The sequence below is a fragment of the Leucoraja erinacea genome, chromosome 15 (genome assembly GCF_028641065.1).
Source record: "Leucoraja erinacea ecotype New England chromosome 15, Leri_hhj_1, whole genome shotgun sequence".
NCBI lineage: Eukaryota > Metazoa > Chordata > Chondrichthyes > Rajiformes > Rajidae > Leucoraja > Leucoraja erinaceus.
The window spans coordinates 32,856,960-32,883,512 of NC_073391.1; the positions used below are offsets into that span (position 1 = coordinate 32,856,960).

General features: G+C 44.1%; 2 protein-coding genes across 7 annotated transcripts in view; one reads left to right on the plus strand and one right to left on the minus strand.

Annotated features, from left to right (window-relative positions):
* lcor (ligand dependent nuclear receptor corepressor) overlaps positions 1–12,176 on the minus strand; it is a 74,940-nt gene extending 62,764 nt beyond the window's left edge. For all 3 annotated transcript variants that reach the window (XM_055647070.1, XM_055647069.1, XM_055647068.1), the window contains exon 1: positions 11,984–12,176. In XM_055647070.1, the coding sequence (XP_055503045.1) occupies positions 11,984–11,986 (3 nt within the window). In that variant the 5' untranslated portion in view covers positions 11,987–12,176. The remainder of the gene's footprint in view (positions 1–11,983) is intronic.
* On the plus strand, positions 11,098–24,078 carry exosc1 (exosome component 1). 4 transcript variants are annotated; one of them, XM_055647075.1, is made up of 8 exons: positions 11,098–11,283; positions 14,050–14,172; positions 16,428–16,502; positions 18,032–18,120; positions 20,726–20,759; positions 21,464–21,514; positions 22,317–22,401; positions 23,746–24,078. In XM_055647075.1, exons 1-8 carry the CDS (start codon positions 11,113–11,115, stop codon positions 23,850–23,852), a joined length of 735 nt encoding a protein of 244 aa, XP_055503050.1. In that variant the 5' UTR covers positions 11,098–11,112; the 3' UTR covers positions 23,853–24,078. The 4 variants fall into 4 exon arrangements, with proteins under 4 accessions (XP_055503050.1, XP_055503052.1, XP_055503051.1 ...); XM_055647077.1 differs by lacking the exon at positions 11,098–11,283 and adding an exon at positions 12,232–12,281 and having other exon boundaries at positions 14,057–14,172; XM_055647076.1 differs by lacking the exon at positions 11,098–11,283 and adding an exon at positions 13,279–13,403 and having other exon boundaries at positions 14,057–14,172.
* The last annotated feature ends 2,475 nt before the right edge of the window (positions 24,079–26,553 follow it).

Here is a 26,553-nt window from a genome sequence, read left to right on the forward strand (position 1 = left end):
TATGTTAAAGTCGGAGTCGGGACGTTTTTACCAACTCCCTCAACAGCATCACCAAAATTGCTCCGACTCCGAAGCCCTGTATGGACGGAATGACGTTTTGATCAGGACCCTTCTTCAAACTGACGGTGGTTGGGGCAGGGGGCAAAAGCTGGATGAGGGAGATAGGGGTGGGGCAAAGCCTAACAAGTGATAGTTGGATACAGGGGTGATTGGCAAATGAGTGAAAATAGTGCAAAGAGGAGATAAAAGGGTGTGAGATAAAGAAAGAATAGGTATGAGCATGGTTTAAGAGCAGCATATATCACAGAGTGGGAGCAGTGAGGGAGAGACACACACAGAGCGAGGAGACCTTCTAAACACAGACAAAGAGCAGGAGAGCTATAAACATGATGGAAGTTTATTTTTTGCTTAAAATTATGTACTGGTGCCAACCTAACGTTCTCATTTCAGAGAACATATCCCAAACTCTATGTGTGTTTCCAATGTATAATTACTTCTATTTACTGGCAAACTGTATAGGCAACACATCATGGTAAGATCTGCTTCTTAATCTTTGTGTACCTCGTGACAATTAATTAAGAGCAACATTGGTACTGGCCTGGTAGCAAGAAAAGAGCAATTAACAGGCTGAAAAATTACAATTTCTACCAAAAAATACATAACCTGACAATAAACAACAAGTTAGTTCTAAACCAAGTATACCGACTAGTCGTTAAAATTAAATCATAATGTTAGTATTCCAAACTGCTTACCTTTATTTTTTTCTCTTCTCAAGCAACAAAAGAGACAATTTATCACCAAATGACCAATCAGAAACACCTGAGAGCACATAATGTGGAATTCAAGAATAATTTGAGCCTAGCACGATTGAATTTTGTTGTTTTTGTCGTCTCTTCCCACGTGCCATGCCACCACTCCTCAAACAACCAATTCATTTTTCATTTGGAAAAGTGAATGATCTGTCAATAGCAACCTCTATTATGACAACCATTCAACATTTTCGTTGACAAGAAGTACACTTGGCCCTACTTTTAAAATTCCTCCCCGTCAGAGAAATACACGCGAGTGCCTAGAATGTTGCAAGTGAAATTTCCTCGTATAACTGAACACGGCTTTTAACAGAAATATGATTGAGCACCATCTGATATCATGGTGCAGGAAAACAGTGAGCAGCAGTGTTTACCACTTAGTTTAGGCTGCTGCATAAATTAATGAAAGCTTTATTCTGCATCGTATAAAGTTAACATGAAACATGGCAACTAGAATGAATCATGTCACCTCTCCATTAGTAACATCCTTCGTTGTTTTAGCAATAAAAACGATCCATGTACTGGAAATTATTAACTATATATATTAATGTAAAGCTCAGTTAATAATAGTCACTCACAAGGGGTGTAAGAACTAAAATTATAATGCATGCCCAACACTATATTCAAAGGTAGACAAAATTGCTGGAGAAACTCAGTGGGTGCGGCAGCATCTATGGAGCAAAGGAAATGGGCAACGTTTCGGCCCGAAACGTTGCCTATTTCCTTCGCTCCATAGATGCTGCCGCACCCGCTGAGTTTCTCCAGCAATTTTGTCTACCTTCGATTTTCCAGCATCTGCAGTTCCTTCTTGAACACTATATGGCTTAAGTCAGCAGAACTGTTTTTAAGCATTAAAAGGAAAGCCAATACCAGGCAAGCCCAATAACACTTCTGCCACATTGTGAGGAAATACTTTTAAAGAACCACTGACATTCCCTTGGTGCCCATCTTTATTTATTTGGTGATGCAGAGTCACATTCAATTACAACAAATGAAAATAGATCCTTTTGCAATGTGGCCACGGAGATCCACAATGCTTGCAATTTGGGTCTAAGACGACAAATTATTTTCTCTTTTTTTTTAAAATTACATCAACAACCAAGTTGTGGTTTGTCTCCAAAGGCTAATCATTTCAGTTTAACACAAATTATGCAAAGTGCGCAATACACAAACACATCAAAGCCAAAATGGATAAACGTGCATCATTTGTGCTAACAAAAACCAGAGGCTTGTCAACAGCTTATGTTATCTACAGTTATTGTTGTACTTAGAATCTAGCTGGGAAATTTAATATTTTTCTTCGAGTTCCAATCCTTGCATTGTATTTCTCACGTTGTCAAATTCATAAAAATAATCAGTAACCTAGCTGGTCAAGGTGAGAAATACTAATTACTATTCTCAGAACAAGTCAATAAAATAAAAAATTAAGCACAAAAGTAGAAATAAATGTTACAATTGATGAAATTGTAAAAGGAAAATCCATTTGTAGAAAAATCACCAATTATCTATCTTCCTGGAGGCATTTTGCAAGATGAAATTAACAATAAAATCTACTTTCTTTTTATTTTCCTTACTTCATTAATAAAATAACATATTTACTTTGTCTTTATGTATTGTATTTCCCTTCATGCCTATGCCTAGTGCTAAACACAACCATCTAAATATTGAGGATTCTCATTACCCATTAATTTTCCATTGGAGCAGGTAACAGACTGTGGATGATAATTAGTTTACGGAACATTTAGCTTGTCAGAAGGTAATTCTGGCTCTCCCACCTCCAAAATACAAATCTGTGGAACATCACAAGAACATTTCTCTAAATTTTCAGCATTGGTAAAAAATTGTTAAAGAAATCCTGTGATTGCCGTTTGATTGTTTTGGATGAAGTTGTGAGAAATAAAAGGTTTACCTTCAAATAGGCTGATATCTTTTACATGTCTAGGTCCAAACAGCCCTTCCAAAATGCTTTCAAACCCTTATGGAAAAATAATTATGACAACATGAGTACAAACTGAATCGTCCAGGCAACAACCTACAGGAGCTCAAATTGGAGGCGTTAATTTTAGAATTATACATCTAACCGTGCCATAATATACATTAGTCACCGAAATGTGATAAATAGTCGCGGTCAGTATATTTACAAACAAAATAAATGTTGGTAACTTTAAAATGTCACCATTAATATTGGAAAACAGAAATCAGCTGGAAAATAACCACAAAATAATCATTGTTGATCTTTTACTGTACATTAAATACAAATGTGGTTGACAGACAGGATCCATAATGATTCTTTAAATATAACAAAGCTTCACCGTACATTAAGCTATGCTTTACTTAACCTGCCAATGCATGATGTAATAACTCTGGTTCCTGAGAATGCAGGCAAAGAATAATTTTCTCCAGTACATTGTCATTAGCTATCAGGCAACTGAAACTTCCCAATCTTTGCAAATCACCCATGTAATATCGGAATCAACATATCCCTAAGTATTTCTCTACATTTATGCTAAATTAGACCACTGGCTAAGAAGGAAGATTTGTCTGCCTGTGCACATGATACTGGCTTTGACCAGGCGATTGCAAATGAACGATAAAAACCAAAGTAAAGATTGAACAATGGGCAATCCAAGGCTACTCGTGTTTAAGAAAGGAACTGCAGATGCTGGAAAATCGAAGGTACACCAAAATGCTGGAGAAACTCAGCGGGTGCGAACTCTATGGAGCGAAGGAAATAGGCAACGTTTCGGGCCGAAACCCTTCTTCAGACTGCGTTGCCTATTTCCTTCGCTCCATAGATACTGCTGCACCCGCTGAGTCTCTCCAGCATTTTTGTGTATTTAAGGTCATAACGATGGATCCTAAATGTCTAACGATGGATCTCATGCAACCACTATATAGTGCCCTCCATAATGTCTGGGAAAAAAGACCCATCATTTCTCTTTTGCCTCTGTACTACATAATTTGAGATTTGTAATTTAAAAAAATCACATGTGGTTAACGTGCACATTGTCAGATTTTAATAAAGGCCATGTTTATGCATTTTGGTTTCACCATGTAGAAATTACAGCTGTGTTTATACATAGTCCTCCCATTTCAAAGCACCATAATGTTTGGAACACTTGGCTTCACAGGTGTTTGTCATTGCTCAGGTGTGTTTAATTGCCTCCTTCATGCAGGTACAAGAGAGCTCTCAGCACCTAGTCTTTCCTCCAGTCTTTCCATCACCTTTGGAAACTTTTATTGCTGTTTATCAACATGAAGACCAAAGTTATGCCAATGAAAGTCAAAGAAGCCATTACAAGACTGAGAACCAAGAATAAAACTATTTTGGATTATTAAGAAGAAAGAGAGCACAGGCGAGCTTACTAATCGCAAAGGGGCTGGCAGGTCAAAGAAGATCTCCACAGCTGATGACAGCAGAATTATCTCTAACAAGGAAAAATCCCCAAAGACCCGTCCGACAGATGAGAAACACTCTTCAAGAGTCAGGTGTGGATTTGTCAATGACCACTGTCTGCAAAAGACCGTGAACAGAAATACAGAGGTTACACTGCAAGATACAAACCACTGGTTAGCGGCAAAAATAGGATAACCAGGTTAAAGTTTGCCAAGAAGTACTTAAGAGCAACCACAGTTCTGGAAATAAGTCTTGTGGACAGATGACACAAAGATTAACTTGCATTAGAGTGATGGCAAGAACAAAGTGTGGAGGAGAGAAGGAACTGCCAAAGATCCAAAGCATACCATCGCATCTGTGAAACACCGTGGTGAGGGTTTTATGGCCTGGGCATGTATGGCTGCTGAAGGTACTGGTTCACTTATCTTCATTGTTGATACAACTGCTGATGGTAGCAGCATAATGAATTCAGAAGTGCATAGACACATCCTATCTGCCAAAGTTCAAACAAATGCCTCAAAACTCATTGGCCGGTGGTTCATTCCACAGCAAGACAATGATCCCAAATATACTGCTAAAGCAAAGGACGTTTTCAAAGCTAAAAAATGGTCAATTCTTGAGTGGCCAAGTGAATCACCCGATCGGAACCCAATTGAGCATGCCTTTAATATGCTGAAGAGAAAACTGAAGGGAACTAGCTTCCAAAACCACCATAAACTAAAGATGGTGCAATACAAACCTGGAAGATCATCACCTGAGAAGACATTCTCTCTATATCCATTGCATGCAATTAGTGATATTCATGAATCGGACTTGCATGCAAAGGATAAGCAACAAAATACTAAACATGACCACTTTCATTTACATGAAATTGCTGTGTCCCAAACATTATGGTGCCCTGAAATGGGAGGACTATGTAAAACCACTGCTGTCATTTCTACATGGTGAAGCCAAAATGTATAAAAAAGGCCTTTATTAAAATCTGACAAAGTGCACGTTAGCCACATGTGATTTTTTCTATTACAAATCTCAAATTATGGAATACAGAGGCAAATAAATAATTGTTGGGTCTTTGTCCTAAACATTATGGAGGGCACTATATAATGGTTGGATGAGATCCATCGTTAGACATGATCTTATTGGGTCAATCTTTATCCTAAGACTATGCTTGGTTGTTTTTGACTCTTCACCGAGAAGAAAAAGCTGTTAAGCAACCACTCTAACAAACCCGCTCAGAATCTTGTATGGCTTAAATGAGCTTACCTTTCAACAATATAACATATTTTTGTACCGGAAACGCATTGTAAACAAGGCCAATTTATTTCCCGATGTTTGCTGTTCCCGCAGGTTTGTTTTGTGCATCTCTTGAACCTGCACACCCACCCTGCACAAAATTATTTAGATTTCTCACGATTTACAAATGACTCAGCCTTTTCTAGTGTCCAACCAAAATACACAATGTCACATTAGTCTAGATTGGCAAGAAGGTCAGCATAGCGGGCCAGAGGGCCAATTTCTATGCTGTACATCTCTATGACATTGTATTCCATCTGTCATCTGATCAGACTGATCTTCCCACCTAATCTTGAATTATCAGAACACTCTACTACCTCACAGTATTTCTTTTCAACGGTTCTTTATGTAAATTGTGACTAAATAAGAGGCAAAACTAATCCTCTGTGGCACCTTGCTGGCAAACGAACCTGAAATTATCCTGCTACTTTCTATCCTTTTTGTGTATTGTCCTTTATCCAATACACCTCCCTTGACAATAGGTTACCGTCAATAACCTAGGCTTCTATTTTATGCAAAGCTCTTAGCAAATGGATTTTGAATAATCCATATTCTGTATCTGCTGGTTTTCATTTTCGCTTGCCCTGCAGGTTACATCTTCATAAGAATTAATCCAGCCAGTAGCTAATCACTAATAGAATTCTCCCAGTGCTGTGCAATTGAATTTATCAAAGTCAAGTATATTGTGAGAGATGCCAGGGTTGCTTAATTATTTAAAATGATGAAAACAGGAATTATTATGTATCAACGTTTAACTATATTTATTCTGTATTATGCAACTGACCATGATTTCCTGGCCACCTGGCAGTTTATTATTGAACAAATAAGTTATAATTATTGATCCTTCCGTATATTCATCTCCATTTTTTAATCAAAATATTAATTTTTTATATTAATTACTATTACATCGTAAACAATAATTCCACAAATTCCAATATTGTAATTCTTAAGTTCAAGTGACAGTTGTGAATGTGTAAACCTGCAATCTTGCTTAGTCCTCCTCTACATGATTAAACCCCTAAAAACATGTGAGGTGACAAATTCAATTCACAACCAAGAAACCGGACTCACAGTAATCAGTCACTTGAATCAAAAGTTGAAAGTTTTAAATTACTTTGTACTTTTCAAGCGGGTCACAATATGGCTCCTGAATCATACAGCACTCTCTAAACATACAGGTTTAACCATTAAGTAAGACATAATCACCATGATATGCAAAAGCTTGCTACAAAACAAGATAGTTACAGAAATGTAGAAATCACAAAATGAATTGCATTATAATATGGCATTCTCAAGACCAACTGCAGACAGCAGAGAAGGACAAATTGCATGGAAAAAGTATCTAACATATAGTCCATGAATGGTGTCACAACACAGAGACAAAATGAAAATGAAGGGGAAAAAATGGTTTTCTGAAAGAAGACAGAGGGTTGTGGTATTCGGGACAGAGGGTTGTGGTATTGGAGGTTTATGATCAAAGGAGTTCTTCAGAGATTTGTGCTGCAACATCTGCTGTTTGTGATGCATATAAATGACATGGACCTAAATGTAGACTTGGTTACGTAGATTTGATAGGCTTGGTTAGCAAGTTTTCAGATAACACCAAGATTGCTGGGATCGCAGACTCTGAGGAAGGCTGTCAAAGTATACAGTAGGAATATGAAATTAAATGGGTGGAGAAGAGGCAGATGGAATTTAATCTAGGCAGGGGTGAGGTGTTGCACTTTGGGAGGTCAAGTGAAAGGGAAAAATGGCAGGACCCTTAACAGCATTGATGTACATACAGAGGGATCTTGGAGTCAAAGTCCACAACATCTTGAAAGCAGCAAATCAAGTAGATAGACCAGTAAATAAGGCATTTGGTACTCTTGTGCTGTCTAAAAATTGCTTCCTCTTGTGACGGCATGCTCCAGGCACTGAACCCTTCTGTATAAAATCAAATAGTCTCCAAAGTCTTCACATTCTTCCGACAGCATGGAGACCAGAACTCCACAATACTTCAAATGAGGCCTAACCACAATGTTATATATCCACAACATGACTTCCCAACTTTCATACTCAATGCCCTGATTGAGGATAGACCCCCATACACTTTCTCTACTCTGTTCACTTGTGTTGCCACTGTCAGAGAGCTATGTATTACCACACCCAGACCCCTCTATACTCCAATGCTATCAAGGGTCCTGCCATTTAGTGTATACTTTCCTCATGCTGATGAATGGCACATATCAAAGAATTTACATCTCCACATAAAATCACCTTAAATTATCACATGAGGACATGGATTCTTACTCTTGGAAGAGACTTGTGTTCCACCTCTCAATAGTCTCTTCTGATGTTTGGCATTGCAGGTCTCCTGGCCACTACCTCATCCTACCACCACCACAACGTCTATTCCTTCAATCTCATCAGCCAGGTGAACAAGACCTCCTTTCTGGCATGGAACTTGACTTGACACCAAAAATATGTGCAATCCAATTCCTAAGCAATTATTTTTGTTTCACCACTTATTGCACCGCCCACCCCCCACCTTCTTGATCATCATTGAACAAAACAGTATTAATTTAAAGTTAGTGATAAGAAAAGAATAATATTGATTGTGAAATTCAAGGTTTCCTCATTACTGGGCAATATAGATCACATATCCATATATCAAAGAAAGACAGTGCTAAAAAAAACTCAGGCAGTGCCTCTGGAGAACATGGATAGGTGACGTTTCAGGTCAAGACCCTTCTTCAGACCTTTGTACATTTTAACCTTTTGCAAACTAGCATCTGCAGTTCCTAGTTTCAACTTTAATCTATGTATCAAAACATTTATATCCACTTTACATCACCATCTGCACAATAAAACCCTGATAATCCAATATCCTGAGGACTTTGGTGGTGTTCAATTATACCAGTGCACGATATCACGGGATGTTACTCCCATTGATATCATTTTTTATAAACGATATTGTATAAAATACAATTTAAAAAATCCTCTAATGAGTGCAGTGAGTTTAAAGGAGGTGGAAAAAATTACAAATATTCTGGGTCGCGGCCACAAACCTACCCTAGTATTCAGGATCCCAATTCCAGCATCAGCTGCACAACTGGTCCAGTCAGTCTTCTCTCCCTGCTTGCACTCTGGACCCACAGATCTCACTCCGAGCCAGGTGCTGAATTATCAACATTTACAAACAATTAGATGCTGGAGTATTGGACTTTGCTATAGGTACTTTCTTAAATTTTTTTTAGGCACAGGACAAAATATTTGGCAGCTCTCCTGGATTAAAATCATCACAACAGCCAGCACATTCAGGGGAAAGAGGCAATATTAGAAGGAAAATGGGTGTTGCGTACACCATAAGCCAACCTTCATACTTGAAGTTTCATTGAAAGATAAAACATAGTCAAATTAACAATTACAATGAAAATAACAACGATTATGCAAAAAAGCTGCAGAATTTGTACTGAAAATAAAATAACCTTGATTCTGCAAAAGATCAATACCAAACCACAATTATTCCTACTTTGTCAACTCGTGTAGCTTTAATAATAAAATTAATATTACCCGTGCACAAAACACTCAGTGAGTTCTGATATTCATGCCCCTAGGAGTTACATGACAAGCACATTATTTTAAATTAAATTAATTTCAATAGCTTATCTCATGAGATAGTCTCGTGATCAAAAAAATTACATTTTCAAAATGAGTGATATCACACAGAAAGAAAAGTGCAGAATAAAAATAATCAAGTTAATTTTATAGAAACATAGGAAAAGAGCAGGTGGTGGCTATTTGAGTCTGCTCCACCATTCAACGTGGTCATGGCTAATCACCCATCTCAATGTCATGTTATAGACAATAGACAATAGGTGCAGGAGTAGGCCCTTTGAGCCAGCACCGCCATTCAATGTGATCATGGCTGATCATCCCCAATCAGTACCCCGTTCCTGCCTTCTCCCCATATCCCCCGACTCCACTATTTTTAAGAGCCCTATCTAGCTCTCTCTTGTTCCCATGTTCTCCAACTGTCCAGTGATGCCTTTTGTCTAGACTTCACTTATTTCATTAAATATATTCAATGACTTGGCCTCTATAGCCCTCTGTGATGGCCAAATCCAAGGTTGCCATATCCGAGGTGAAGAAATTTCTCCTCATCTCACTTCTAAATCTTATCTCATAATCTGACATTGTGACCCCTCTCAGTGCAGAGACTTGAGCCAGAAGAAACTGCCTCACATCTCGTCTGTCTAGTCCCGTCACAAAGTTACACGTTTCAATTAAAATCCCGTCAGAAAATTACAAGTTACACTTAAATCTCAACTCATACTTCCAAATTTACTGAGCACATATCTGGTTGACCAAATCTCTCTTCAAATCTCTCTTCAGCAATCAATCCAGTTCAGTTATCTTTCAGTATCACTGGATTGATCTACAATTATGTACAACAAGTTTTTTTTAAAGAAAAGGCGACCAAAACGTATAGAATATACAACGTGCAGTCTCACTAAGACCCGGCATTCCTTCATCTGAATCATCCAAAGAGTAATTTGCCTTCTTAAATGATCATTACACCTGCAATTTGCTTTCAGTAATTGGAGTAACTGAAAAAAGAAATCTATTTGTACATCATTGCTTCCCCATTCAAATGTATTTAAATAATATGCTTTGTTTACATTTAAGCACATTATATTGCATCCGCCAATTCATTCAAACTGCTTAATTCGCCTTGAAGCCTCTTTATTTTCTCCTCACAATTCAGTAATTCAACAAACTTGCATTTTCCCACAACTGAAATTTCTAGTTTTCTTTCCCCCTCGGTCTAAACGAATGTATCCCAAAAAAAGCAAAAAGACATGAAAGATATCTAATTGACAATAGATACATCAGAAAGTGCTGAAGAAACTCAGTGGGTCAGGCAGCATATGTGTAGGTAATGGACAGGTGACGTTTCAGGTCAGGATCCTTCTTCACACTGGTCGTCAGTGCACTTCCTCCACAGATGCTGCCTGATCCGCTGAATTCCTCCAGAACTTTGTGTTTTGCTCAAGATTCCAGCATCTGCGGTTTCTTCTGCCTCCGTTAGATACATCAGCCTCTTTTCTCCCTTACAGGTTTACACAGTTCATTACATTTATAAAATAGGAATAATTATCAATAGCTTTCGTTCATCAACCCACCACCCAATATTATTTCGCAGCTCATTAGTTATCTTGCACAATATGAAACAAGATGTATAGTGAACAAAACGTGGATACGCTCAGAAATCGTATGAATCTCTTTTCACAATCACCTCGCCGAAACATAACTGTTAATACAAGGGCAACAGAGTGCAGCCGCAGAAGATTATGGCAAACAGCCATCACGAAAATCACTTCCAGGTTAAAATACGAGCAACCTTAAATGTGGCACCATCACAACACCTCTTTGCATGTTGCTGTGCTTCATCTGATATCCGCAGCAGTTTCCATAAGACAAGTACATTTCATTTCAGAGAGGCGACTACAGCAGCAAGAGAAACAACCAGCAAGGCTGAAGGCTGCGAATAAAATCTAAAAGCCACCGGGCAATTGGGAAAGAAAAGAAGGTGGTGATGATGATTGAGAGTGTGTGTGTGTGAGAGCGATGGGGGGGGAGGAGCGACAGAGACTGGGACCGTGGGACGGGACTACAACTCCTGTGAAGCTCGGCGCCTGGGAGGGTTTCCTTCAAAATTTGAGACGCTTAACGGTGGGAAGAAAAGTAAACGGTTTAATGAGCAGACGTGTGGAACAGGAAAATGTTGGCGGCACTGAGGTAAAAACGTGCGTGAACGAGTGCTGGAGGCGGGACAGGGACAGTGTTTTGTTGTTTAAGCGTGAGGTGAAGTTGTCAAGTGGGAAGGTTGTCAAGTGGGAAGGCTGGAAGGCTGGCGCTTTAAATGCCCTTCCTCTCAGTGAGGAGATTAACGGCGGCTTACCGACAACTCCGCACCTGCAAATGCCACCTTTTTCCGTCGGGCGTCGCTGAGAGTCACGACTGGCCATTTTCTGAGAGGGTTGTTGGGGGGGAAGAGTCGTTCCTTCCCCCGGGCGGCTGTCACCAAGTGACTCGGGGCTCCCGCCCGCCTCCATTGCCGACCGACCGACCGACCGTCGTCAACAACAGCGACAACGACGCGGCGCGCAGGGAGAGGGGGGGGGGGGGGGGGGGTGCCGGGGGGGGCCCGTTGCGTGCCCGACGCCGACCCCCCCCCCCCCCCCCGCGCGCCCGCGTCAGGTGCCGGAGCGCGCGCGCCCCCGCTCTGACGTCGATGGGCGCACGTACACGGCGTGCCGTCACCGCGCAAGTCGACGTCCCAAAAGCCACACAGCAACAACAATGAATGAATGAATGAATGAATGAATGGATGGATGGATGATACTTTGTTTATTTACTTAAAGTATCATTCATTCAATCGGCTGCAGCAACTCAGCGGGTCAGGCAGTGTCTCTGGAGCAGGGAGATAGATGCTCACCATTTATTTTCTCTTGCACCACTTCTCTTGTACTCGCGAACGTGTGCTCTGCTTGGGTTGCACACAGAATAAAGACCTTCACTGACTGTCGTGTGTCCACGGCCCGCTGCACCACCCCGCGCCGCCAGTGGGGGCGCCCGACCGACGGCCCGCCCGCCCGCTCACAGCCAATCCGCTGCCTCCTTGCTTGCAGTGTGGCCATGGGCAAAGGGGCCTCGGCCAATCGGGGCGGCGCCGCTCCCGGGGGGAAGAGGGCTCCGCGAAGCCACGATGGCGCCCATGAAGCTCTGTATCCCAGGTAAACGTGAGGCTGGTGTTGCCGCCGCGACTTTGTTTTTTTTACTTAAAGTATCATTCATTCAATCGGCTGCAGTCAACTCAGCGGGTCAGGCAGTGGGGGGGGGGGGGGGGGGGGGAGCAGGGAGGGGGGAGATAGATGCTCACCATTTATTTTCTCTTGCAACCACGCGTGGACGAACGGGGATACGTTGCTTTGGGTTGCACACAGAATAAAGACCTTCACTGACTGGCGGGTGTGTCCACGGCCCGCTGCAACCACCCCGCGCCGCCAGTGGGGCCGCCCGACCGACGGCCCGCCCGCCCGCTCACAGCCAATCCGCTGGCCTCCTTGCTTGCAGTGTGGCCATGGGACCTCGCCAATCGCGGCGCCGCTCCCGGGGGTGATGGCTCCGCGAAGCCACGATGGCGCCATGAAGCTCTGTATCCCAGGTAAAGTAATGAGGCTGGGGGTTGCCGGAGTATCTGCGGGGAGGGAGAGGGGGAAAGGAGGGGAGGGTGGAAGGGAGGGGGTGGGAGGGAGGGATGAGACAGGACAGATGGAAAGAGAGGCAAGGGGAGGAGGGGAGAGCCCCCCCCCCCCCCCCCCGCGCGCCCGGTCAGGTGCCGGAGCGCGCGCGCCCCCCCCCGCTCTGACGTCGATGGGCGCACGTACACGGCGTGCCGTCACCGCGCAAGTCGGGTCCCAAAAGCCACACAGCAACAACAATGAATGAATGAATGAATGGATGAATGATACTTTGTTTATTTACTTAAAGTATCATTCATTCAATCGGCTGCAGCAACTCAGCGGGTCAGGCAGTATCTCTGGAGCAGGGAGATAGATGCTCACCATTTATTTTCTCTTGCACCACTTCTCTTGTACTCGCGAACGTGTGCTCTGCTTGGGTTGCACACAGAATAAAGACCTTCACTGACTGTCGTGTGTCCACGGCCCGCTGCACCACCCCGCGCCGCCAGTGGGGGCGCCCGGCCGACGGCCCGCTCGCTCACAGCCAATCCGCTGCCTCCTTGCTTGCAGTGTGGCCATGGGCAAAGATGGGCCTCGGCCAATCGCGGCGCCGCTCCCGGGGGGGAGGGCTCCGCGAAGCCACGATGGCGCCCATGAAGCTCTGTATCCCAGGTAAACGTGAGGCTGGTGTTGCCGGAGTATCTGCGGCGAGGGAGAGAGGGAAAGGATGAGGTGGAAGGGGAGAGAGGGGGAGAGGGGGAGGGAGACAGAGACAGATGGAAAGAGGGGCAAGGGAGGAGGAAACCCTAATCCCGTTCTCTGATCCTAACCCTGTCCTCTGGCCCTTGCCCAGAACGACCAAGATGTCCCATCTATGCTAATCCCACCTAGCCTGCATTTGGCCCATATCTCTCTATCCATGTACCTGTTCAAACTGTATTTTAGGTGCTGTGAGTGTATCTTGCTTCAGGTACTTCCTCTAGTAGCTCGTTCCGTATACCCAGTGCAAAAAGTTGACCCATGGGTTTCTATTAAATTTCCCCCCTCTCACTTTAAACCTGTGTCCTCTAGATCTTCATTTCCCTACACTGGGGAAAAAGGCAGGGCAGCCACCCTATCTGTTCACCTCATGATTTTATACATCTTGGTAAGATCTTTATACACCTCTAAACGGCTCGTTGGATAATGTAACTAGTTGTACTTCAAACTGCTTAACATTGGAATTGGCGAGGTGCTTTAGGATTCTTGCATTCATAAAAGATTCATATAAATACTTGTCTTTTTATGTATGAACATATCTAATCTGATGCATTGCAAGCTTACAGGAGAGAGACTGTGCAGCATAGAAGACAGCACTCCTGGTGATGGCACGTACTCCAGGCACGGATACATTTTTGCATCTTTAGCTGGATATGTGCTGAAGAGAAATGACAATGGAATGGTAAGTTTAGTTTAGAGATACAGCATGGAAAGTGGACCTTTGCTCCACCGAGTCCATGCTGACCATCAATCACCCGTTCACACTAGTTCTATGTTATCCCACTTTCTCATCCTCTCCCAACACACCAGAGGTAATTTACAGAAAGCCGATTAACCTATGAACCTTTGGAATGTGGGAGGAAACCAGAGCACCCGGAAGAAACCCATGTTGGGAAACATTAAATTCTTAAAGGATTGGACAGGCTAGATGCAGGGGAAATGTTTCCGATGTTGGGGGAGTCCAGAACCAGGGGTCACAGTTTAAGAATAAGGTGTAGGCCATTTAGGACTGAGATGAGGAAAATCTTTTTCACCCAGAGAGTTGTGAATCTGTAATTCTCTGCCACAGAAGGCAATGGTGGCCAATTCACTGGATGTTTTCAAGAGAGAGTTAGATTTAGCTCTTAGAGCTAAATGAATCGAGGGATATGGGGGAAAAACCAGGAACGGGGTACTGATTTTAGATGATCAGCGATGATCATATTGAATGGCGGTGCTGGCCGGAGGGCCGAATGGCTAACTCCTGCACCTATTTTTCTATGTTGTCACAAAGGGAGGGTGCAAAATCGGCACAGGATGGAACCCATGTCTCCAGCACTGTGATGCAGCAGCTCTTTGAGTTGCACCATGTGCTGTAAGTGAGGCAAGGATCATTGACACGGGCTCCGTTTGGGTGCTTCCTTTCCCACTCAGTCGTCTCATCTTCTTTGCATCTGAACATCCCCAAGCGATGAATCTTTGGGGAAGAGGAGTTTGTTCACTCTGTTCAAATCCCAGCAGAGTAAGGCATTTGGAATTTACGAATCAAATAGCAGTCTTAGTAACCATGGAATTTACGAGATTGTCACAATAACAACTGGTTTATTAACGTTGGGAAGAAAATCTTCAATCTTTACCCAGTTGGACTTGTACGTGGACATAAGGAACTGCAGATGCTAGTTAACAGAAAAAAGGGACCACGTTCTGGAGTAACTTAGCAGGTCAGGTGGCATCTCTGGCAAACATGGATAGATGATGTTTCAGATCGGGACAGGTGTTTTTGTTTTGGCCTAGGGGTGATTGGTGCTCAATAGCCTCCCCAATTTAGTTTATTGCCACATATACCGAGGTACAGCGAAAAGCTTTTGTTGCGTGCTATCTTGTCAGTGTAATGACTATATATGATTGCAATCGAGCCATCCACAGTGTACAGATACAGGATAAAAGGAACAACGTATAGTGCACGATAAAGTTTGATTAAAGAGTCTGAGAATCTTTTGTTCAGAGGCAATTATGCATGGGCCATAAATGCTGGCATCATATGAAAGGATAGAAAAACAATCTGCCAGGAGTCGGGAAAGGAGCACAATACACCCTAGCCAAGCTTTCATGATTCATCTATTGTAGACTGACTGAATATCCTTCCAAGCCTTGTGCCAGGTTTGACAATTTCTTCCCACTGTGTGTATCAGACCAAAGAAAGCTCTCTTGCACCTCCTGGAGGCCAGTTTAATTCTATCTTGTGCTCAAAAAGACACAAAGTACTGGAGTAACTCAGCGGGTCAGGCAGCATCTCTGGAGAACATGGACAGGTGACGTTTCGGATTGAGACCCTTCTTAGGACTGACATCTCCAGAGATGCTGTCTAACCCGCTGAGTTACTCCAGCACTTTATCCTCCTTTGTATTAACCAGCAGCTGCAGTTCTTTCTTTCTACTTCTTAAATCTAGTTTGGTTGGGATTGAATGCAGCAGGAAACTTGTTACCCACGGTGGTCAGGATATGCAAGTTATTACCAAAGAGTAGGTGAAGTGGGAAATGGGAATCTGAATAAACAAGTGGGGAGAAAGGATGGGAAGCATATCTATATATAACCACAACATTCTGGAGTAACTCAGCAGCTCAGTCAGCATCTCTGGAGAAAAGGAATGGGTGACGTTTTGGATCGAGAACCTTCTTCAGACAAAGAGTAATCGGCTGGGCAGCGTCTGAAGAAGGGTCTCGATCCAAAAGTCTGAACAAGGGTCGCAATCCGAAACGTCGCCTATTCCTTTTGTGCAGAGACGCTGCCTGACCCCCTGAGTAACTTCATCATTTTGTGACTGTCTACCTTTGGTGTAAACCAGCATCTGCAGTTCCTTCCTACACATCCAGATATGACTAACTGGACACAAGCCAAATGGCCCTGTGCTGTAAACCAGATGCAGTTCTGCGCTAATTGGAAGTTGGTGTTTGCAGGTGCCAGTTATATGCGTGGTTCGAGATACAGAGCCCCAACTCCTGCCAGAAGTGGGCGTTGTGGTAACGTGCAAGGTAAGACCTTTTCACATCTTCTCTGTACAGCTCATGACAGAGCGGCTATTTTATTCTCTGGCCAGCAGCGGCCTCTGCAGTCTGTCCGCGTTTTTATTATTTTCTGTCTGTGTTTTAATGTAGTTTTTGTTATTTTTTGTTGGGGTGTGTGTGTGGGGGGGTGGGAGGGGGGGGGGAAATTTTTTAAATCTCTTCCTGCACTGGAGACCCGACCTTTTTCTCGTCGGGTTTCCGTTGTCGTTGAGGCCGCAACGAGGAGCGGCCTCCAACAGGAAGAAGCCGGGGACTCTGGTGCTACTCACCGTTGCCGTCGCGGAGCTGGCCGAGTCCGGAGCGGTTGGAGCGGTGGAGGAGCGCTGATGCTGCTGCTGCTGCTGCTACCGGAGAGTCGGAGGCTCCAACGGCAGGTCTGTGGACGGCGGCGCCGGGAGCCCGCGGCTCCCTGGAGGGAGACCGCTTTTCGGGGCTCCTGCAACGGCGAATTCTCCCGCCCGTGTTGCGGGGTTGAAGAGCTCCTGGAGCGGGGCCTTACATCACCGCCCCGCGCGGCTGGAATGGCCGCGGGACTTTGCGAGCGCACACCGGGGGCTCCAACACCAAGACCCGGTGTGCGACCTCGCACCACCCGGCGTGGCTTTAATGGCCGCGGGACAATCGCCATCGCCAGCCGGGGGCTTTGACTTTGACTCTGACATCGGGGGGGGAGAGTGCAGTGGAGAGATAAGTTTTTTTTTGGCCTTCCATCACAGCTATGTGATGGATGTTTATGTAAAATGTAATTATGTTGTGTCTGGGGTCTATTTGTGTGTAATGTATGGCTGCAGAAACGGCATTTCGTTTGGACCTCTAGGGGTCCAAATGACAATTAAATTGACTCTTCTCTCTCTTGACTCTTATTGTCTGCGGCCCCTTGAATCCATGCCGATCACCCGTACACTAGCTCTATCCTACACACTATGGGCAATTTACAGATGCCAATTGGCCTAAATAACGCAAACCAATCTGATCAGTCTGAAGTAGGTTCCTGACGTGAAACGTTATCGGTCCATTTCACTCCACCAATGATGCCTGACCCGCTCAGTTCCAAAAGCCTTTCGGGTTTTAAAAAAACCCAAATCAGCACTTAGTCTATTGTCTTTAATGACATAGCATGGAAACAGACCCTTCGGCCCGCCGAGTCCACGCTGACCAGCGATCACTATCCTACAAACTAGGGACAATCTACAATTTACCAAAGTCAATTAACACACCTGTGCGTCTATGGAGTGTGAGAGGAAATCGGAGCACCCGAAAACCCGGAGCACCCATAGAAAACCCAGACAGTCACAGGGAGAACATACAAACTCCGTACAGATAGCACCTGTAGTTAGTCACTGGGTATCTGGTGCAGTGAAGCAGCAACTCTACCGCTGCGCCACTGATTATTATGGATTTGTAGTTGTGATCAATGAACCATTGCAAAACCTTGCCGGGCATATGTATTATTGTTTATATGTTTACGGATTTTTATTCTTTCATTTTTTTGTCAGGTCACGAGTATTAACCCTCGATTTGCTAAAGTTCACATTATATACGTACGATCTACTCCACTCAAAGGGGCTTTCAGAGGAACCATCAGGTAATGTTGTGGATTTCTGGACTACCTGTTCCAGCTGGGCGAATATATGTTGATGTGATTTATCTATAAATGTGTTTTACATTTCCTCACAGAACACAGGCACTTTTACCGCCTTTTGGGTTATTAAAATGTGCCCATGGAAAGCTTGCAGATCATTACCCCAAAATTGTTAATACGTAATTGTCACCAAATTTGTGTAGATGGGAGGGTGGGAAAGAGGTGACTAAGTCATAGTCATACAGTGTGGACACACGCTCTTCAGCCCAACTTGCCCATGCCGACTCAACATGGTGGGTCTTGACCCGAAACGTCACCCATTCCATCTCTCCAGTGATGCTGCCAGCCCTGCTGAGTTATTCCAGCATTTTATGGCTATCTTCGGTATAAACCAATATCTGCTGTTCCTTCCTACGTATTTCGTGAGTCCCATCTGCCTGTGCTTGGCACATATTCCTCTAAACGTATCCTATCCATGTACCTGTGCAAATGACTCTTAAATGTTACGGTAAATTAGTCAACCCAAAACGTTTTTCTTTTTAAGACGCATATCTTGAAAAATGTGCAGATGACGCAGCTTTGCGTTATGGAAAATGGTTGATAGAGCCAACTTTCCAGATATGTAACCTTGCCCGCTGCCATGTTACGGCATTCCCAGTATATACACTCGACTTCTGACTCTTGAGGTTCTATGTGTTTTGCACGGAGTTCCGTCACTTGCCACATGTCCACAGTCTGTCCACATTTCCCACGCTGAACAAACATATTCCCTTCTCAAACCCTTTCAGTTGTAATAACCTGCTCAGTACCCAGAGGCACTGCACGTATCGTTCAGCAGTCAATCCACAATCCTCTGCCCTTCCCACCACTCATCCAACTCCATAAGTTCTTCAGGTAGACACCCAAAGTGCTGGAGTAACTCAGCGGGTCAGGTAGCCTCTCTGGAGAAAAGGAATAGGTGACTTTTGTGGTTGAGACCCTACTTTAGACTCCGTAAGTTCTGGGTTTGGTCTGTGAGCCAGTTCCCATCCTGAGCAGTTGTGGAGGATGCATGACAACAGAGTTGTGCACCATTTTGAAACAGTTCCTCACTGTTATGCTTGTATTCCTGCACCCACAATATTTATGTTTCCGGTCCCCTCCAATGTCAATACGCTATGTCATGAAGAAATGAAATGGGAATGCCACAGGAATTTCTCAAGATTAGTAATGGCAGCCGGCCAACATTGCTGCTCCAAACCATATTTTTTACCACAGGAAGAGTGAATGGACATCAGGAAAGATGGTGTCAGGTTATAAAGAGACAAGAGACTTCAGATGCTGGAATCTGGAACAGAAAGGTGGCATAGCGTTGCAGCTGGTAGTGCTACTGCCTTGTAGCATCTGAGACCCAGGTTTGATCCTGACCTCGGGTGCTGTCTGTGTGGAGTTTGCACGTTCCTCCAACATCCCAAAGACGTGTGTGTTTTTCATGTTAATTGGCTGCTGTAAATTCCCCCTAATGTGCAGGAAGTGGATGGGAAAGTGGGATAACATAGAACTAGTGTGAATGGGTGATGGTTGGGGTGGACTCAGGTGGGCCGAAAGGCCTGTTTTCATGCTATATCTCTAAAACCTAGACACTGGAAAAACTCAGCAGATCAGTCAGCATCTGTGGAGGCAAAAAATGTGAGTCAACATTTTGGGTGAAGACCCATCCGCGCTGGGTGGGTTAGAAAGGGACTACACCCACGGGCACCCTGGGGAATTTCCGGAACCGCTGGGCACCGCAGGGGGTTGAATGTATCCTCATTAAGGATTGTAACATAGTTGTATAGTGGTTTATTTAGGATATTTGTTTGTATTGTATTATGGTGGTGGGTTCTGGTTTGTTTTATTATAGTGTAAATATTATTTTTTAATAATTGAATACATTTTTTGATAAATAAAATTAAAAAAGGGGGAGATGGCAATTGAACTGATTCGGGGCCTGCTCGATGTGCTGACGACCCACATTCTTGGCTTGCTTAATACAATCCACAATATTCCTTCAACACATTAAAAAAAATGTTTATTTTATTGTCGCGTGTGCCAGATACAGGATTAAGAGAATACCATTTATTGCAAGATGATGTCCAGTAAAGTCCGATTAAAGATAGTCCAAGGTAGAAAGTAGCTCCAGAACGCTCTCTAGTAGGTGATGGGATGGTTCATTTGCCTGATAACAGCTGAGAAGGAACTGAATCTGGAGGTGTGCATTTTCACACTTCTGTACCTCTTGCCTGATGGGAAAGGGGAGAAGAGGGAGCGTGAAATGTAGGTCAATTTGGCTGAATTTTGAAAGAACTATAAAACCTCACCAAGTGAAACATGTGGCACTACTTTTATGCATAAATGCCACAAAATGAGACGTTAATGATTCTATGACAGAATTATTAGTTTATCGAGGTTTTTTTTTTGTTTGTTATGTTATCTGTGTGTATTGTGTTTACAGACCTGTTACGTTGCCGCAAGTAAGGATTGCATCGGCCCATTGTTGGTACATTTGACAATTAAACACTTGCCAGGGCAGCATTTATTGTGAATACAGACTCAGGCAGGTATTGTAACGTTACATTATTTTTCACAGGAGGGAAGATATCCGAGCTACAGAAAAGGACAAGGTACGAACCGCTCTCCATACCAGTTCAATTCTCCAACCGCTGCACAAGAATTGATTGACTTAAATGGTAGAAAATTGATAAAAACATAAAATGAATAGCAAAACTGCAGATGTTGGAAATTTGAAATAAAACCAGAAAATGCAGGATACTCAGCAGGCCAGGCAGCATCTGTTGGGAGAGAAGCAGTGTTAATGTTTCAGATCCCCCTTATCAGACAATGCTGCTTCACAGCACCAGAGACCTGGGTTCGATCCTGACCTCCCTTGAGTTCCACTAGCAGTCTGCTTTTTGCTCGATTCATAGAGTCATACCTCACGGAAGCAGGCCCTGGAAAAGAGAGGTGGGAGCGGGACAAAACCTAGCAAGTGAGCATCGTTATTTATTGCATCTGTTGTTTGAAGAGTCTGTTGCAAACGAATTACTCAGCATCTTTTTCCAAATAAACATATGGACAGGTTTAGAGGACAATACGCCAAATGCAGGCAGGTGGGATTAGCGTGGATGGTGAATGTGGACAAGTTGGGCCGAAGGGCCTGTTTCCACACTATTACTCTATTACTATGTATCGAACAGAAAGCTTCCACAAGTGCTTGTGCATCAATGCTGGTTTATGTAATGTGAGCACCGTGGGATGTGGTGAAGATATGAAACTTATTACTGTGGCCAGATCACTGAATGATTTTGTTGGTCCTTCTCTCCTACAGATCGAGGTCTACAAATGCTTCAGACCCGGCGACATTGTTTTAGCAAAAGTGGTATCCTTTATGGTTAAAATCTCATAATTCGCACTTTCTTGGAAGCTCATGTTCAGGAACAGGCAATGTTCCAGAATGAACCATTGATATATGTATATTTCTACACACCAAGGTCAATTCACAGAGCCCAATTAATCTAAAAACCTGCACGTCTTTGGGCTGCACTGTACCTGGGTACATGTGACAATAATAAACTAAACTAAAATTATGAGAGGCATAGCTAGGGTACACAGTCAGAACCTTTCTCCCAGGGTTGATATGTTAAGTACACCAGGACTTGGCTTAAAGGTGTGAGGGGCAAAGTTTAAAGTTGTGCAGGACAAGTTTTTTTTTTTACACAGAGGGTACTTGGAATGCAATGCCAGGGGGGTGGTGGAGACCGATATGACAGTAGCATGTGAGGCTTTTAGATCGGCCCAATGATATGGAGAAATATGGATCAGTGCAGGCAGATTACATTAGTTTAACTTGACAATCTGTTTGGCACAGACATTGTGGGCTGAAGGGCCTGTTGCTGTGCTATCCTGTACCATGATAAGTATTAGGAGCAGGCCATTCTGCCCCTTGAGCCTGGTTTGGCATTTAATGGGATCGCAAATGATGGAATATTCCACATGTCCTCTTTCCCCATGACCCCATCAACCTTAAATATATTCAAGGACTTCTCACCACAGACCGCTGTCAGGGCCAAGTCCCAAAGCTATTCAACCCTTGGAGAGAAGATTTTTTTTTCATCTCCACTCAATCTGCAAACTTGTGTTGTTTATGCTCTTCTAACGTTATCCTTCACACTCACTCCCAGATCTCTCTGGGTGATGTTCAGTCTAACTACCTGCTGACGACAGCAGAGAATGAACTAGGTGTGGTTGTCGCACACAGCGAGGCAGGTAAGGTCCTACTTCTCTCTCGCCTTGAATGTTTCCAGTGCTGAAGTCCAACAATCGTCTGGGGTGGCACACCGGTCGAGTTGCTGCCTCACAGCGCCAAAGACGCCAAGGGTCCAATCCTGACTATGGGTGTTGTCTGTACGGAGTTTGTACATTCTCCCTGTGACCGTGTGGGCTGTCTGCAGGTACTCCTCACACAAAGGTTTGTAGTTTAATTGGCTTTGGTAAATTGTAACGTCCCTCGTGTGTAGGATAGTGCTTGTGCACGGGGTGATCGCTGATCAGTGCGGACTTGGGTTTCCGCGCTGTATCTGTCTACTTTCAAGACAGCCCCAAGGTTCAGCCCAAGGAGTATTGAGGATCAGGGGATTTTAATGTACAAGGCTCCTTGAAGTTGGTAGATAAGGTAGTGAAGAAGGCATATGAGATACTTGCTATGATTAGTCAGAACATAGAATATTAGAGCGGGAAGATTATGGCACAATTTTATAAAACATTGTTTGAACAGAGCTGAAGTTTATTTTAGAGATACAGCATGTTACAGGCCCTTTGGCCCACCGAGCCCACGATCACCCTTTCACTCTAGTTCTTTGTTATTCCACTTTCGGATCCACTCCCTGCACACAAGGAACAATTTACAGAGGGTCATCTAACTAACCTACAAACCTGCATGTCTTTGGGATGTGGGAGGAAACCGGAAAACACAGAGAAAACCCAAGCGGTCACAAGGTGGAAGTGCAATCTCCACAGGCGGACAGCACCCGAGGTCAAGATCAAACCTGGGTCTCTGGCACTTTGAGGCAGCAGCTCCACTAGACGCACCACTGTGCTGCCCCTTGTATTTTGAAGCATTGCGCCTATTTGCAGGAGAGGTGTGATTACGTGGGAGAGGGTGGTGAAATGGAGATATGCCAGAGTGTTGCCAGGGATTAAGTACTTCGGTTATGAGGAGAGACTGGATTTGGATGGATAGGTTGGGTTTGTTTTCCTTAGAATGGAGGAGGCAGAGTGGGAAGCCTAATTAAAATATACAAAGCTATGTGGGGCTGAGATAGGGTAGACAGCAGAAAACTAGAGCTAAAGCTAACAGGTAAGTGGGTTGGAATGGATCTGAGGAATATTTACGTCTTGGGGAATGGTTGGATTCTGGAGGTGCAGTGTCTTCATAAACTCTCAAGAGGATTACTCTGGCCTCCTGAGTGGGATATGAGCTAAATACGGGCAAATGGGACTCGCTCAGAAGTGGTATCGTGGTCGGCAAGGATGAGTCGGGCTGAAGGGCGTGCGTCTCTACTTTCCGCGGTGTGCGTCTCTACTTTAAAATGTCGCGCTGTCTTCCCCCAGGTGCCCAGATGGTTCCTGTCAGCTGGTGTGAGATGCAGTGTCCAAAGTCGCACGGGAAAGAGTTCCGCAAAGTGGCTCGAGTGCAGCCAGAGTTCCTCCACACCTGAGAGCCATCACCACCGAGGGACCTGTCCATGGATCCAGCTCGCATTCACACTGCCTCGCAGAACACGAGGCTCCCGGGGCCGGAGGTACAAACTGGAGAAGCGGCTCCGTCGGCAGATGATGCCAGGACTAATATCTTTTATTCTTCTGTACAGCAGTCTCAAGGTACTGGGTACAGTTGCCGTTCTACATTTTAAATTGAAATAAATAAATATTTTTCGTTAACTCCAGCTCTAACCTTTTTGGAATGTGTAAATTGTATATGTAGTCATTCGCTGTGAATCTGCCACTCATCGCACTTTGGCAACATGAACTGCTGCTAAGTTTTTGTTAGTGGGAGACAGAGTGCAGGCACGGTGCATACTCCGACACACCCAAGTGTGTGGAAACGGTGCCAGATCGGGCAACTCTAAAAATAATTTCACTGTGTTTTGTACATGTGACAAAAAGCACCATTGAACACACTTGTACCTGGAACAGCAACCGCTCATCATGATCTTGATCAGGAGATAAGTGGCAATTGAAGCTGCATCACCGTCACCCCACACTACAAAGTTAATGGATTGATTGTAAAATGTTTTGGCAGGTTCTGTGAATACAGTAAAAGGCTGTGTAACTTGAGGGCTTTAAACTTAAAGTAACTCGACCTTCCTCACTGCAACTCTGTTCTCATTCAAACCTAATCCAAAATGAACGTGTAACAGTGTATTCTGTTGTTACAGATCTCCAGTGAACAGACAAAAAAGGAACCTGGTTTACAAAAGCAGACACAAAATGTTGGAGTAACTCAGCGGGTCAGACAGCATCTCTGGTGAACAATGATGGGTGACATTTCAGAGCAGAAACATCACCTATCCATGTTCTCCAGAGATGCTGGCTGACTTGATGAGTTACTCCGGTGCTTTGTGTCATCTCTGGTGGCAGAGCTTCCAGAGAGGGACATATTAGTCCCAAAAGATTCATTATGAGACACCTGAGAGGTATAGTAGCACAGTAGTTAAACTAAGGGACAAACATCCAGAGGTGTGGACTATCGGTCCAGAGATAAGGGTTGGAATCCTACTAATGCAGGCCGTTTAAAATCATTTAATTAAAAAAACCAATATCAAGCGAGTCCTAATCATCACTCAAGGAACTGCAGGTGCTGGAATCTGGACTTTGTGTTCTATACCAGATTCCTATCCATGTTCTCCGGAGATGCTGCCTGACCCGCTGAGTTACTTCAGCACTTTGTGTCTGGGTTGGAGTTGCTGCAGTTAGGGGTGTAAATGTTGAGATAACAGATAAAGACATTAGAAATAAAATGAGATGGAAAAGCAGAGTGCAAAAATCATCAAAGATGTGAATGCAGCCAAGTCCATCATGCAAACTTAACCCCATTTACTCATCACGCTGCTTCGAGAAATCAACCAACATAATCAAGGACCACTCACACCCCAGTCATTCCCTCCCCTCCCCCATCGTATCGAGCTGTTATAAAAGCTTGAAAGTATGTACCATCAGATTCAGGAACATCCTCCTCCCTGCTGTTATCAGACCACCCCAGTCTTTCCATAAACTCGGAATGAATTTCCAATCTACCTCATTGTACACTATAGTGCTACAATTTTTGTACCACCTTACTCACCATTGTCGTGTGGTGTGTTGTATCGAGTTTTGTTCAGATTTATGTTATATTTTACAAGTTATTCACATTTTTAACCCCCACTTCTAAAACAATAACTTCAAGTACAGTGGCAGTGTGCAATGTCACAATGGGATCTCATTTGTATTTTTTAAAAACTCGCTGTCCCCAATAAAAGCCCGCTGGACACACACGGACTGGGCCCGGAGCCGCGCTCCTCCCTCCCTCTCCCACCCCTTTCCGTGATTCAAGACCTCAGCCTCAAAAAATCGCTGACTGACTTTCACTTATTTTTAAATGGCGCGTGTGCGGAGCCACGGGGGAGGGAGGGAGAGGGAGAAGCTTCCCCGCGGGCTCACCCTTGAACCACAGCCCAGGACACTGAGCATGGCTGGACACAGGGACGGACACACTCGCGGACTGGGCCCAGAGCTGCACTCCTCACTCCCGCGGGGCTCCAGACCGGAACATTGAGTTGGGGGAGCGAGGCCCAATGGGTCCCAATTGGGGTAGGGAGGGGAGAGGGGTTATGAACAATGTTAACAAAGACAGGACTCCCAGTCCAATGAGAGGTTTGTAACATTGTTGTAAGGAGAGGGAGGGCATGGGGGAGGGGACGAGGAGAGGATTGTTATTTAATGGAGGAAGGTTATGGAGGGAGGGAGTGACTGATGGTAGGGGAAAGGAGAGGGAGGGAGAGGTTGGGGAGGGAAGAAGAAGGAGAGAGTGCTGGAGGATATGGGGAAATGAGCTGCGCCTACTCAGTTGGGGGCTATTGGTGAGTGGTGGAATATTGCGTTGGGGGAACGGGTGAGTGGTGGAATATTGCATTGGAACGGGTGAGTGGTGGAATATTGTGTTGGGGAATGGGACCCAACGGGGTCTGGTCGTTTACTATTTTCCTGAATAGAATGCGAAACAGTTTTTCATTGTATATCAGTACATGTGACAATAATAAACCAAACCTAAAGTTTCCAGCCTGTAATGAACTCTCAATTATTATTCCAATCATAACCATCCCAAGATAGATACAAAGGTACTCCGACCAGAAAGCACTGCAGAGGGTGGTGAAAACATCC